The 15641-nt window shown below is 42.6% G+C and overlaps 2 protein-coding genes across 2 annotated transcripts; one reads left to right on the top strand and one right to left on the bottom strand.

Annotated features, from left to right (window-relative positions):
• Positions 1-1459: 1459 nt before the first annotated feature.
• METTL9 (methyltransferase like 9) lies at positions 1460-15610 on the top strand. The gene is made up of 5 exons (XM_015877048.2): positions 1460-1887; positions 4450-4640; positions 6874-7083; positions 8100-8284; positions 14883-15610. The coding sequence occupies exons 1-5, from the start codon at positions 1714-1716 to the stop codon at positions 15086-15088; spliced, it is 966 nt and encodes a 321-aa protein (XP_015732534.1). The 5' UTR covers positions 1460-1713; the 3' UTR covers positions 15089-15610.
• IGSF6 (immunoglobulin superfamily member 6) lies at positions 10289-14656 on the bottom strand. The gene is made up of 6 exons (XM_015877053.2): positions 13997-14656; positions 12801-13154; positions 12089-12186; positions 11301-11357; positions 10938-11021; positions 10289-10715 (listed from the first exon to the last, which is right to left on the bottom strand). The coding sequence occupies exons 1-6, from the start codon at positions 14061-14063 to the stop codon at positions 10677-10679; spliced, it is 699 nt and encodes a 232-aa protein (XP_015732539.1). The 5' UTR covers positions 14064-14656; the 3' UTR covers positions 10289-10676.
• Positions 15611-15641: the final 31 nt, after the last annotated feature.

Consider the following 15641-nt stretch of genomic DNA (forward strand, 5'->3'; position numbering starts at 1 on the left):
CTTTGCTAAACCAACACGATTGCTCTTGGCCACGAATCAAATAATGGATGATCAAATGCAAAAGCTCAGTGTCTTTTAACAGCTGTTTGCCTGCTTTCTCTCCCTATTAGCTCATAGTATCTGAGTTTGGAGTCGTACTGCTGGAAAAGTGCCACAGTTTGTTCTTGATGATTTAACAGCGTTTAAAAATAGCTTCATAGTGATAGTGGGAATGTAAGTATGTATAATATAGAATAGGAAGTGTTTTGATAACATCAGAGAATGGGAAGTGTGATGCTTCATCTCGTTACTTCATAGAGTTTCTTTAGAAGTTCTGCGAATTTTGATCTTAATACGCAACATGACACAATAATACACCGTATTACAGTAATACATTGATAAGGTGTCTATCAAATTGTCATTTAATAGTAAGAAATGTTGCTGTGTGATTAGTTATGACCTGAAGGAAGAGTAAATGACATCAAAGAGTATTGAAGTAGGAAAAAAAGAGATTCATTTCTTGTGTAGCCCACAGCTGGCTCCTCTTGTTCTGTACCAAGAACAATGTCCTGCTGTGACTGGAACTGCTCGGTAATTCCTGAACACATTGGGTCGATAGACTAGTGGGGTGTTTACATTGGAGTGTGGCTGTGTATCTTAGTTGGAGCTGTCGGGAAAGATGAGGAAGGAAAGGACAGAACAGTTCAGATAAGCCACATCTCCACAAGTAATTGTGAGCTCTATCCCGTCAGCTCAGGAAGAAGGTTTTGTAAAGGCACATATGGAGACTCAGCGGTGTCGGTCTGAACGGAGCTGGATGGACCCGCAGAACCAGGAGGCGTTTGTGAACGGAATGTTGCCTCATCGAAAATCCCTTCTCCCCACGGTATCGGTTTTGATCGTCTGATTTTGATTACTCGTTCTGGTAGTCGCCTTGTTGTAACAGTAACAGAAGCCAGAGCTGTTATATTTCAGTTCTATTTCCGTGCTTAGGGCACACTGCAGCTGCACGTGCCGTGTTCCTGGGTCACTCCCTCGCACGCTGTGCACGCACTCACACTGTGCGCAGTTCGCGCTGCACGTGCTGCACGGTGCGGTGCAACGCCGACCATCCCGCGCCTCGCGCTGCAGCAGCTCGGGGCACGCGGCTGGCGGGGCGGGGCGAGCGGCGGGTCGGACACCGCCATTGGGCGCTGTGAGAGCGGTGAGGGCTGTGTGAGCTGAGTGTGAGCTGTGTGTGAGCAATGTGAGCTGTGTGTGAGCAATGTGAGCTGTGTGTGAGCAGTGAGAGAGCTGTGTGTGAGCAGTGTGAGCTGTGTGTGAGCTGTGTGCGCTGTGTGTGAGCTGTGTGTGAGCTGTGTGTGCTGTGTGTGTGCTGTGTGTGAGCTGTGTGTGAGATGTGTGTGAGCAGTGTGAGCAGTGTGTGAGCTGTGAGGGCTGTGTGTGTGAGCAGTGTGTGAGCAGTGAGAGCTGTGTGTGAGCTGTGTGTGATCAGTGTGATCAGCGTGAGCTGTGTGGGCAGCACCGCCCCGCCATCCCGCGATTGGCGACAGGAAGCGCGGAGCGGGCGCGCGCCAGTCCCGGCGTGTCGCATCGAATCGGTCCGGCCGGGTCCCGCCGCCTTGACGCCGCGTTCCGCCCCGAGCTGGACGTGCGGGCCCTGCTGGGGCGCCGCTGCCATGGAGAGGGGAGACGGCGGCTGCTGGAGGGGGTGACTCCGAGCCCCGTCCCCCGATGAGACTGTGGCTGTGCTGGCTGGGCTGCTACACCGTGCTGCTGTGGGAGCTGAGGAGGAGGATGTGGGCTGGTCCCGCCAGGTACCTGCGGAGCCCTTTATCCAGGTCCCTCTACGCGAATATGATGGGCAGCCACGGCCCGACCGCGCCGAGCGCCGGGGAGACCCACCAGGTACGGACAGCGGCCCCCGCTCGCCCTGCCCTGCCCTGCCCTGCCCTGCCCGCCCCCTCCTCGCGTCCGCCGGGCCTGGGGGCAGCGGGGCAGCGCCGCAGGAGGTGGGGGCCGGGAGTCCCGAGGTAGTGGGGCGGGGGGGGCGGCCCGGGGGGGCGGCCCTGTGCCGGCTGAGGGGACCCGGGGCCGGGCAGCGCCCGCCTGGGCGAGACAAAGAGCGGCGGCGAAACGCGTCCGTACGGCGAGAAAGTTGACGTGTGCGCCCCGGGTGAGAGGAGGGAGGGGAAGGACGGCTGAGGGGAGCCGGGCCGGCGAACCGGGGCTGGAGCCGGGCTGGGTGTGAGCCGGGCTGGGGGAGCCGGGCTGGGTTATGCGCTGTGTGAGCCGGGCTGGGTTATGCGCTGTGTGAGCCGGGCTGGGTTATGCGCTGTGTGAGCCGGGCTGGGTTATGCGCTGTGTGAGCCGCCGGGCTGCTCGTCCCGCTGGGAAACGCCGCCTGAGCGAAGTGTTTGCGCCGCGGTGGATGCGCTGGGTTCGCTGTTGGTTCGCGGTGGGTTCGCGGTGTCACGGCGCCGTGTCGGTGCCGGTGCGTCCGGAAGAACACACGTGAGGCTGCGAGCAGCTCGCGACAAAGCGCGCTGAGGCCTTGGAGGGGCGGCGGGAGCCGAAGTGGAGCCGAGTTTGCGGGGCGATAGAACTGCAGGGGAAGGTCAGCGCTGTGTCTGGGCAGCACGGGCACGGCCAGGGGCACTGCGGGGACGTCGGAGCCGTTCGGCGGCTCTGGGGTAGTCAGATTGTCAGTCTGGGCTGTCAGCTGCGATCAGCTCTGAGGGACAGTTCGCTGAAATGCCGCTGAAGGTCTGTCAGGAGTTCGGACGGGAGGTGACTCGTGCAGAGCTGAAGGAAGCTGCTGCTTTATCTAAGGAAGATACGATACAAGTACTTGAGGATTGCTGTACAAAGGAAGAGCACGTACATCGTCGTTCTTCGGGCTGGTCTGTTACTGGAGGGTTTTTGTGCTCTGAGTGGGCAGCGACACCCAGAGCCCTGCGGCCAAGTGAGCCTGGTACTGGGCAGGAGCTCAGCCTGCGTTCGGGTCGTTCAGTGGATGGTAGGATGACAGAAACCGAGGTTACAAAAAGAACCTTCCTTCTTCTGGACAAAGGAAACTTGCAAGTGTTTCCTGTTAAAAACCGTACTAGAAAGACGAGTAGATCAAGAATACGTGCTGTGAAGGCAGCGGTGTCATTCACAGGTCGGTTGTCAGCAGCTCCCACTTACTGGGTTTGGATTTCAGTGCACCTTAAAACTCCTCTTCAGATTTCTTTGATGGGCTGTATATAGTTTTTCTACAGTTGTGCTCTACCAGATTGATGCACTTTCTGTTACGAAACTAGTGGCATGAAAAGGGCTGGTCAGGAATTGGACATGGAGGAATACAAAAGCAAGTTCTGTTTTGAGGGATTATTGCAGAATTAAGCTGTTTTTCACCACTTATTTTGGATGGATTTTTGTCATTTTTTTCCCCTACAGTTTAGTATCACTTCTAATACTCACTAGCATTATTATAGGGTATATGAGCTCAGTTACTGCATGTGGTGTTCATACCTCTTAGGAATCAAAGTGTGTGTTTCCCACAGCTTTGGTACTGGGATGTATTTCCTTCTCCATTGAACATGGCAATGTGAGGAGCCGCTCTGTGCCCGCCTGCTGTGGCTGGGCAGCAGCCTCACAACAACTGCTGGAGCTGACACACATCGCAGCCTGCTCCTCGGCTCTATGGGCCTGTCCACTCCTGCCATCAGCAGATGGATGGGCAAAGTGTGCTGGCTGCTCTGCTTTGAGTGCTTGCTCACTGTCTGCTAAGGATCCTTCTGGGCATCACTGGTCTGTGCAGGTTCATTCAGGTACCACTGTGCTGCAGTGAGAAAGGACCCGAACTGGCAGTTATCGGTCCTGAGGATCCTTGTGCTGGGCTCTGCAATACAGTGCGGGGTTTCATTAAATGTGGGTTTGAGAGGAGAAGATCTCGTGTGCTTGGAAGTATTGCTGAGGGTTTGGTTCTGCCAGCAACTTAGCCACAGTACATGGAGTGTTCAGACTTCAGCTGGAGGATGTTTGCTCCTCTGCTGGAGGCTCTCTCTCTCTAACTGGAGAAAATATTGCAGATGAACTTCCTGTATCTTTTCAGGGACACACAGTGACAAGTTGAGAGCAGAGTCAGAAAGCAGCATAGTCCCCCTTCATGCTGTTCCACCCCTGTGCTGCTGTCCCATAGCATTGTGATAGCTTTCTGGAACTGTTGTTGGACAAAATTCTTTAAAGTACAAAGTAGTGATTAAGATAAAATTGTAAGTGTTATTTATAGTGAGTCATCTGTCCGCACTTGATTACAGCTCGTATCTGAGTTAATTAATCCTGAAGCCTGTTTAAAAGCCTTGAGGGAAAGCTCAATTTTTGTATTTACAGAAACTGATAATAGCTCTCTGTGTTCAATTTCTTTTTAACGGTTCTATTTTTATATTGCTGAACTTTTTAACGATCCTTTGTCTCTTTCTGCAGTGGTATGTCTGCAACACAGAACAGTTGTCTGAATCCCTTCAGCCTGTTTTTGTCCAGAGTTACCTTGACCAAGGAACGCAGATCTTCTTAAACAACAGCATTGAAAAATCAGGCTGGCTGTTTATCCAGCTCTATCACTCTTTTGTGTCCTCAATTTTTAGCCTTTTTATGTCTAGAACATCTATCAATGGGTAAGTGAAAAGTCAATCTTAGGTAAACTACATACGTTTTGGATGTAGGTTTTTCAGGTGTTGAGCCTTGCTTCTTGACATATCAGCTTTTCTTAAGGTTCTGTGCTTTCCCCTTTGGCAAACTACCTTCTGCAAGGCCCTACTGTGCTCTTCCCCTAAACCCAATTAATTAAACAACACCAGTTCCAGTATAAGCAAGGCAGAGGGAATGTTAGCAATTAGTCAGGAGAGAGGCATAGGGCTCTAATTGTATTTTGTAATCATTACTTAATTTCCTCCTGATTATCCTCTCAAATAAGAGAGTATTTTCTTTGTGCTAGATGATGTACTCCTCTCTGTTGTTTTTTTTTCTTCCTCCTTGCCCTTTATCTGCTGCCATTTCTGTAGCGTTTCCCATTGTGATTGTTCTCATTGGAGGTGGCTGTGTCCAGTTAGATCTGCATTGCTCTAAGGCTTATGTGCATAGCTGATGCAAAATGAGGCAGATTTCTGAACGATGCAGAAGTTGCTGAGTGAAGTCTTGTAACACTTAAGTGGAATGGGATTCTGTCCTTCCTCTTATCCATTAAAACTTAATTTCATCATGGTTTTTGTATTAGCTATACCTGAACAGGTAGCTTCTGGTGTGGCACATTTGACTGATGAAACGTCAGTGAGGTGGGAATAGAGGATTTCATAAACCATCGCTCTCCTGGTCACATCACGTTGGTTTCTCCTGTGGTTGGCTGTGGGAGAAGTTGCTGTTCGTGGCTGCTTTCGTGTGTCACCCCAAAAAGTCAGAGTTTCTACTCACTTCTCTTTTGCTCTGACGTGTGTAACAACTTGGCACTTTTGACTCTATCAAGAATGCATTTTGTTGCATTTCCCCATTTCTCCACCATCCCCACATCTGTCCATATTTCCGTACAGTCTGATTTGAGGACAGTAGCTACTAAGGTTTGGAAAATAATCTTTCTCTATTTTCTAACCAGGTGTCTCTGAGCTTCCCTGTGGTGTTTTTAGTGCTTGTAGGCTTACATAAAGGTTCCTTTGGTCTTCTCATATTCCTTTCTCTTTCTTTTTTCCTTTCTTTTTTTTCAAAGGCTCTCCAGTGCTTTGAGTACCTCCTCATAGTGCTGTTATGCTTAATAGCCAGGAGCCAGTTAGACAGTGTAGACTGACATGAGTGTGCTGCAAAGGGGCTCTGCATAAATTGGTTGTATTCTGTTTGTTTTTAAAATATATTTAATATCCTTCTGTAGTTTCTTCTACATACCTGTACAGCCTATCCTTACGTTGGTGGTGTTTGTTTTTAATAGTGTATCTAGAACTCTTATTTTTCAGATTTTTTATTCTTTCATCCTTTTTATCTGTTTACCTTTTTTCCTCTTGATCATAAGATTTCTGCTCATATTCTTTCTAAAATTTAACCTGCTATCCAACATGAGTTTAAACAGTACATATTTTTTACTACCTTTAGTCTGCCGTTGACCCATTCTTTCTTCCTCTGCTTGTTCTCCTAACTCTTTCATCTTCTGAATTCTGCAGTGGCAGCAGAAATCTGTCACTGTGTAGCCTTCAGTCAGTTTTGGGTGTGTGTGCCATTGATGTGATACATAAAGAATCCAAATGTCACCTCTACCCAATACCTTAATGACTTACCTATTTTCTGTTTGACAGCTCTTCGTGTTAAATGCAGGGTCTGCAGATAGCAGCAAAAGCCATTGTATCACACAATTAAGAAGTCTTTTCTTTTGCCACTCCAGCAGTGCTATCCCCATGCTTTCTTTAAATCTTTTCCCTGCCGTCCCTCCTAGTTCCGAATCCTATTCCTTATTCTCTGTGAGTATTTCTGTCTGCAGCCATTCTGCTGTTTCCTTTGCTCTGTCTTCTTTCTCCTTTTTAGGTAGGTGGGAGAGATTCAGATCTGCAAACATGACAAATAGGGCTTAGTCTTTATCTCTCCCCTCCCTGCTTTTTTTGTGTGTGATCATTTTCTTGCTTTGCAGCCCACAAGCTCCTTTCCTGATCAAATCCCTCCTGAAGTCTTAGCCACTAAAACTGCATGTAGCCATGTGTTTGTGTGGTCTCTGACAAGTAGAAGGCAAGTTGAAGTGGATTTGTAAATTTATCTGAGTAGTGACCTTATCTATATTGTGTGACTGATTGCTGCCAAAGCACATTTTAAATTACTTTGTTGTCCTTCCTGTTCAAGCTTGTTTGAAATTGAATGTTTCTCATCTTCACCTTTCAGGCTGCTGGGAAGGGGCTCAATGTTTGTGTTTTCCCCAGAACAATTTCAAAGACTGCTTAAAATAAATCCAGAATGGAAATCCCACAGACTGCTCGATTTAGGAGCAGGAGATGGAGAGGTTACTAAAGTCATGAGTCCTCACTTTGAAGAAATCTATGCCACTGAATTGTCTGAAACTATGATATGGCAGCTTCAGAAGAAAAAATACAGGTATTGTTCTGAATGCGCCCTACATTGTTTATACCAGATATTACAGCAAAACAATCTTTATAATGTTTTATAAATGTCCAGTATTTTCAGCTTATTTTTATGTTGTTTGATCTTTATGGAAAGGATTGAACTGTACAAAAACAATAATGCAAACACATCTGATATTCCTTGTTAGCAGGGCTTTTGATATGCAAATGTTCCCCGTTACCAGTTAAGACAAAATTGGCAACAACTGTTTTGAAGTCTCTTTTTTCGTAGTTTGTGTAAATTTCTTTAAAGAAGGCAATTAGGGAGACAAAATTTGGATGCTGATGAATGAACAGTCCAAAATTGCAAGAGGAGCTGATGGGGCTGCAGAGCAAGCAAATTGAATCTTGGTTATAGACACAGATTATTCAGGTATCTCCACCTAATCACTCAGAAAATTATGATTGTAGACTGCTTTGTAAAGAATCTTTTATTATACTTAGCTCTTGCTATTAAGATTAACAGTACTTTGAACAAAAACTTAATCACTTTCAGAACTTTGTTGTGCTCTAATCACAACAGCTGGAAGTTCTTGTAGGCAGCAGATCTTGTTGAATATTGCTTAGTGTCTGGGGTACTGTATCCCTAGACTTCAACACAAAGAATGAAGGAACTGTTGATTTCTTCTTCCCTGTCCATAAGAGGAAAATTAATAGCAACTGGGTTTGCACACTGGTAAGTCAGGGTGGTTTAAATGCTGCAAACTATTAATCACATTTCAGCTTTGTTGTTACTTTTGAGAAGTATGTTCAGTTTTAATTTAGGACATCAGACTTTAATAATACCCTGGTGTTTATATGGCAGTATGAAGGTGTGGCTGAATGTATAGCCATGCCTATTGTTGAGTAGTTTTCCATAGGACTAGAAGGACAGCGTCTGCCTTTCCTCACTGCCTGGTTGGCTGATCTTTCTGTGCTATCAGCACATCAATTGGGAATTTTTATCCTCAGTGATTCCCTCTGAACTTGGCTCTTTTTCTCTCTCCGTAGGGTGCTTGGTATAAATGAATGGCAGAACACAGGATTTCAGTATGATGTTATCAGCTGTTTGAATTTGCTGGATCGTTGTGATCAGCCACTGACTGTATTAAAAGATATTAGAAGTGTACTGGAGCCAACTAGAGGCAGAGTCATTCTAGCATTAGTTCTGCCATTTCACCCGTACGTGGAAAATGGTAAGTACATGGATCAGTAGCTATTTAGGCAACTAAAAACTTTTGTATGTGGCCCTATTCTGAATTAAATGTTTTTAAAATAATTGACATGTTCTTATTTGACTTAGTTATAACTAATTTGTAGTGTGCTTGTTGAGAAGTATGAAATGATAGGTAAATAGGACACATGAGGTAAGAGCCGTGTTCTTAATTCCCCAGCATACATTGTTGGCACCAACAAAAAGCTCAGATATTGAAGTCACATATCCTGTTCTGCAGGTTGCCACATTTGAGCCGTGTGGAGCAACATGGGAAAACTGTTTTTCTATATGCCATTATACACTGGGGAAGGAGGGGGATTGAGACAGGCAAAGGAAAAAAAAAAGTCTAAAAAGAACATAATTTGAAGAGATGCTTGAAGCATAGTATTTGAGCATGTAGTTCTAAACTATAGTGTGTCTTAAATGAGTTTCACTTATGCATCTGTATGGTATTTTCAAGTATGTTTGGTTGCAGCTATGTTCCTACAGTGTAGGACTGTTTCACTTCTTCTGTTTAGAATCATAGAATCATAGAATTGCTCAGGTTGGGAAAGACCTTAAAGATCATCGAGTCCAACCACAACCTAACCATACTACCCTAACAACCCTCTGCTAAATCATATTCCTGAACAATTTAAAATTATTTTATATTCCAAATAACAGCATTGTCTCACTAGACATCCATGAGTACGTTAGAAGCAGAAACTGAGGAGTGATTTGTATGTTTGTGTTATTTGTGTGCCTTCAAAATGTCATTGTGTTTTGCAATCACTACTGTGCCTAGGACCTACTCTTCTACATGTTGGGTAACGATGCTAGACCACATGTAACTTCCTCACTCACCAGAAGGCTGGTGAATTAAGGAAGAAAAAAATACTTCAAGTCAGTTTATAATCCATCATTAATTGCCTGCAGCAAACTGGGAATAGAACAGGATGTTAAATTTGGAAACCCTGAAGAAGTAGAAACCTGTTCTCTGGTTGCTGATCTTAGAATGGATTTCAACTTTGAACAAGTAAGAACAGCTAAGACAGCCAGTAAACCGAAGTCAAACTTTGGTTTATTCTGGCAACGTGTAGTTGATTAGTCATAAGTCTCAGCCAGTGCAGTGATGATGTTTTGTGGCTGTCTGTCCTGCAACATGTGACGGATTAACTTTAGTGTGCCTTTACCAACTGGAACAGCCAGAAGTGATAAATATCTACTGAAACTTCAAAACACATAAGTAAATGTGTAAATGTCTGTTTACCATTGTTGTGAATATGGGCCTATATAAACTTTTCTGGACAATGCAAGTTACTAAATGCACAAGTTATTGGCATTCCACTAAAGCTTTCCTACTTACGATTTATTCAGCTATAGTCTAAAGAAACAGTGAAGTGCCATTCTGTGTTCATCACATATGAAAGATTTTAAATTTCACTGTTTTCATTCAGTTGTTCTACAAGATGAAGCCTTAAATGTCACACATGCACACAGGCTTCATGATAAGAAGAAAAATTGTATGGAGCTTAGATTGCTCCTTGTATCAGCTAATTTAAAAGATTGAACTTGCTTGGGGAGATTTCTAAAGTGGGGAACAAATGGAGCAGGGGTGAGTCAGGTAAAGATCAGGTTTCAGAGTAGGAGATATGAAACATCTGGATTACTGCACTTGTTTGACAGCAGTTGCAGGAAGTGTCAGTGTGAAGCTTGTTCAGAGAACAAAGCGAGGTGGAGTGGGAGGTAACGTTTCTGTTTCTGGAATTACAGTGACACCTAGAGTCCAAAGTTGCTTAATCATAAATTAAGCTTTTCACAGAAGTTTTGTTTTCAACATGTAGAACAAGTAATGCACTTCCTGCTTATATATGAATTTATTGAGTAAGCTGTATGAATCATTCGGTATCATAAAAAAACTTGCCCTTGTGTGACTAGTCTAACGTGGTAATTTTTCATCTGTGTATCCACTATAACTATCACACTAATATGACTGAAAACTGAATGTCACTGCGTAATGAGTTTATTTTGTTGCAGTTGATTAACGTACATCTCACAAAAATGCACAGTTCACATAAAAGAAATGCATTGAAATTCATGTTAAAATACATAAAATTACACATAAATTGAAAGGGGAAGTTTTAGTGAAGCATTAGCAGTTCTCTTCTAAAAGATGAAGTCTTCTCCCACTGTTCTTGTGGCACTGGCAGTGATGTGTAACAGACGTAACGCTGGTTTTGATGATCTGTTCAGAAAACACTCCTGAAGAACTGCCCTGTTCAGTTTTCTTCTTCGTTTTTAAAGGAAAATAAGTCTGTGAAAAAGCTTAAATTCTTCATCAGCTCCTTTGGTTGCATCAAACATATTGAACAAATTGGAGATGCAGCACATCCTCATCTGTTCTGATAAATTGTGTCATCCTCCAAATGATCCTATGGAAAAATGTACAAGTGTTTATTTGCTGCTGCAGATATTTTTGGCTTTTTTAAAATGCAGAACTTCCTTTTTGAGGTAAATTCCACCCCTTTACTGTTCCAGCAAACTTCTTCCCTCCCCATTTATCAATCTACCTATCTGGCCGTATGTATATATACGTATAAAATGTACAAAAGTTTATGTATGTGTTTATCTACATGAGAAGAACAGACACTTACGGGCTGGTGGCAGTGCTGAGCGTGCTGCTGCTTTTGAAGTTCTTGGGCTATTGCTCGAAAAATTTTTCGTCCGCTACTGATTTTCTGTAAATGATTTAAAACATGTTATGTTGGTGCTACAGCTGAGGTTGGAAGAAGCATCTTTTGCTACGTTTTTATAGTTGTAATTGTTTTCCCCGTGTGTGTCTTTGGGGAAGTTACTAAATAACACTCCAGGAACTTATAATTTGGCAGCTCAAAGTGTTTAAATTAGATGAATACTACATCTCTTAACGTATGTACCTTCTTTAATGGATATTTAAATAGCAAGTACGGATTTTATTACTCTCTAAAGTATAGATAAAGCAGACGGTGATGACGTACACAGTTCTCTGTTCTCTGCCCTTCATTCCCACTTCTATTTAGCAGCTTTTGTTTTAACTGGAAGGAGAGGGAAGAAAAAAATGATTAAAACAAGGGATGATTTAACAACAAAATAGCAGAATAAACTGAATAGATTTGCTTATGTACCACTGAAAAAATGAAGGGTTTTCAAACATACAGGGCCTTTTTTGTTTTCCGGTATTAAATGATGTAAATATTTTTACTTTGAGTGCAACAGAACGTGCCCAAAGCACAACCTGGTTGTCAAAAGTAAGACAGCAGGTTTTCTCTTAGTTAAAAAGGCATGGTTGATTTTTTTCTTCCATGGAAAGTCCATATTTGCATGTCCTGCTGTTATATGCACCAGTTTTTCTAATGTCTGTGTTCACACAGTGGATGAACACGATTTCTTTATGCAAGTAAAGTCAGTTTACTAACCTTTCAGCTCACAAATATTTTGGCATTGAATTTAAATTATTTTACTTCTAATAGAAGCCAATCCAGAGAGTTAATGACTTGCGTTGGTAATTTCTAGCTCTACTTTTTGAGTGTGCATTAATGCAGTCTTCAACCTGCTGATTAATACACTCAGTATAATTTTAGCCTTATATTTAGAAAAAAGGAAATGTGATTGCTATTGCAGACAGATGCATGCAACATATGAGCTTCATTTAACCAACTGCGTTGCTAGAACTTAACTATGGATGTTATGGAACCTGGGAATTCATTCTCCTTATGGAGGTGCTTGGACTGCTTAAAGTTAAATAACAAAATCAGTTTGAGCCTACCTTGTGGCCTATGAGGATTGTGAATACTGTAATGCTGTATAGAAGCAGTAACGTTGAGATGATGATCATGGAGTTGAATTCTTCAGTGTCGTGCCTCTCTGCTTAGTTAGAAGTGAGTGTTAGAGTAACAACTGAGTCATGTAATTTCCTTAAAACTCTGCATATCAGCCCCCCTTCCTCTGCAGAATTAAAAAACTTAATACACATCAATGTAATGTTTTTAAAGTTCATCTCCAATCTCAGTTTCTTAGTGAGATCACCTACAAGGGGAATGGAGACTTGTTATTCCTGATTATAAACACTTCCTTAGGGGACAGATTGAGAATAAAACCCAGTATTCTGCTCTAATTGAAGGACATTGTAATCAAAGCATTTAGGCCTTCGTTTAGAAGTAGAACTAGGCTGGAGAAGGAAGGATAGAGGGGGAAATAATAATCCTGATAGTTTTCTTCTATTTTAGCCATGTAACATTGAGGTGTAATCAGTGAAGTCCCATCATCTTTTAACTAGATGGCAGACACTGCAGAGGTGTAGGACTGAAACTTTAGGCTCGAGCTGGCACTGTGAATCCCCAGTTCTGAAACCCTGTTCTCTGTTGGATGTAATTTCAGTAAATGGAAGTTTCTCTACTTCTTGCTACATCCTTCCTAGTAGCCACCCAAGTTTTGGAGTAAGAGGACCGTGCCTCATTAGGAATCAAAAACGAACTGACCTCTTTTTGTCAGTACTGTTCCATCTCCTGTTTGCTTGGAATGGGGTGAGCCTGAATTTGCAAATGCTATCCCACAGAAATAAAGAGCACTGTCGTTTACGGTCAGGTTGTTGATTTGAAGGGAATGGTTATTTTCTGATGATGAATGTACTTGGAACTTCTGCCGATTCGTGCAGTCAGGAGTACACAGATCCTCGTGTCTGTCAGTAAAAAAGCGAAACCACAGGACTTGAGGCTGAGCTGGGAAGCATCCATGGGCTGAGAAAGCACAGGGTAGGAGCGCAGTGTGAGCAGAGTGTTCAGCTTCCTGAAACCTGGGCTGTGTTACAGTGACATGGCAGCTACCTGTAGCACCTGTTGAGAATAAACAGCGATGTGAGGGACAGTTAGAAAGCAAAGCACCATTTAAAACAAAAAGAGCTGCTTATGGTTCATGCAGAGAGTTGGGAGGAAATGTAGAAAAACCTGTTTCAGAGTTAGAATTTTTAAGATGGGTAGATGGTGGGTGACATACACAGAGATACTCAGTGATGTGTTTCACCAAGGGCTTCTCTCTCTTCTCCCAGGTCTGGGAATGCGGTGAGATGATGGAGGCAACAGAAATGTCAGAAACTGGGACATTTAAAACGTAGCAATTTTGTAGCATTGAGAAGAATTCTTAATAATTCCTAGGCATTCTTCCACTTTGTTGCATGTATTGATTCTGGGCTTCTAAGGATAACAATATTGCTTGTTAGTTCTGACATTTAAGAATATGTGTGGAGAAAACAGGAAGATTAATCGGGGAGAATTCTAATTAAGGAAATGAAATGTTAGGCTTAATATGACTGGTCTGGCAGATTTACTTTTGTTTTAAAGTTCAATAAACACTTGAAACATTATTTAAATACTTTTGGATTATCTCATTTTATTCGCATTGCTTAATTATTTAACAAATGGAATTGAGCGTAGGCAGTGAAAATGAAAATAGTAGTTTGCTCATCACAAATTTTTGGAAGCATTTCAGACTTTGGAAGAAAAAACATTTGTAAAGTGTCCTTTGTTTCGGAAGCTGCATGAAGACAGAAGAACTCAGCTCTAAGCAAAGCCTTTTACTATGGTTCCAGCTACATTGCCAATCATAACCACAACATTTTTAACCCTGTATCTTCTGTTATGTGAGGAAGTAGAAGAAGCTTATAAAAAAGAAGTCTTACCAACACTGTACAGAATCCAGTCAAGTGCCAGCACTAGCGCTTTGTTCGATTTGTTGACAGGTGCCATTTCTTGTATCGTTCTGGAAAGTATTCTGCTCAAAGGAAGAGGAACTTAGGAAATATTTGGAGTTGCAGAACACTCTGAATCACGAGATTTAGAACTTCCTCTTTAGAAGGGGTTTTACTGCTGCGTTTAGCAAACATGTTAAATGTACAGCACATACCAGAAATGTTTCCTTGTTACCTTGAAAGTGAGAGATCTCTTCTTAACTTCGAACTGAGAGTTGTGCCTGTAGTACTTCAGATTTATTCATTTTATATAGCAAATAACGTATTTTCCAGTGTAATACATGTATTCAGTTTCTTAATTTTATGTGGCCATACATTATCTTCGTTACATCAGCTTGTAAGTGTCCATTGCCATAACAGGTTCTGTTGCCATCCCTTATCTAACTAGTAATATATTCTACCACTGAAAACTTGTCAGCAAATCATTATTTTTCAGCTTGTTATCTCTATGTGTGTAAATACCTGATGGTAATTTTTTGGCCAAACTGTAGGCATAAAGAAAAAAATACAGTGCTGGATAAGATCGTTGTTAAAGTGTCTGCATGTCCACGTCTGCTGAACAGCAGTCTCAGTGATGGAGGGTCCTTTTCAGCTTGTTTTGGAGCTGCTTGCTAAGAATGTAACATGAAATCACCTTAAAAAGGAGCTTCTTTTGAAAAAGCCTTGAATTGATCTATCAGCAGCTCTGCAAATGGCTTGTCAACCTTCTGTTTGAGTGGAGTGGTGTACAGTCTGTGTAGTGTAATTTCTGAAAGAAAATATAACACACAATTAAGTTTGCTTTATAATTGAAACAAAACTTGTTTTCTTTTCCCAGTAGGTGGCAAGTGGGAAAAGCCCTCAGAAGTTTTGGAAATCAAAGGACACACTTGGGAAGAACAGGTTAATAGCCTGCCAGAAGTATTCGGTAAAGCTGGTTTTGCCATAGAGGCTTTCACCAGACTGCCATACCTATGTGAAGGTGATATGTATAATGACTACTATGTACTAGATGATGCTGTCTTTGTCCTGAAGCCGGTGTAAGCGTACATGAAGTAAATCTCCAGAATCAAAGCCAAGAAGCAGCCTCTGAAAGAGGGATTTGATTTGCGGTTACGTGAAGGGAGGGAATTTGTGGGATTGCCATGCTAAATAAATACCTTGTAAGAATTTTAATGGCCAGAATACTAATGTATTTCTTTGTAGTGTGATTAGGAAGGTTTTGTTTTTAATTTTTAAATGGACTCTTTGGATGAGAATTTCTTTTTCTATCAGCTCCTAAACCAACAATGCATTCTGCTGTCCAGCAGTAACAGGGGATATTTTTTAAATTCTTACCTGCAACAGGGCTCAGATCCAAACAGAAGCAATAGTCCTAGTGAGGAATCTGATACAACGCAAATTGTTGTACAAGAAATCACTTGAAATCTTGCAATAGTTATCCACTTATTTCAAACCTTGCTGATTATAAACTGTTTAAACGGATATTCTTCCATGCTAAGTTGCTTTTTCTCTTACTGTCATTCTTCACGTTTTTATTCATGCTAATAAACTTTTTTGAGATGACTTTTTGCATTAACTTCTGTGTTCATTTTTG

Source organism: Coturnix japonica, chromosome 14, assembly GCF_001577835.2.
Source record: "Coturnix japonica isolate 7356 chromosome 14, Coturnix japonica 2.1, whole genome shotgun sequence".
Taxonomy (NCBI): Eukaryota; Metazoa; Chordata; class Aves; order Galliformes; family Phasianidae; genus Coturnix; species Coturnix japonica.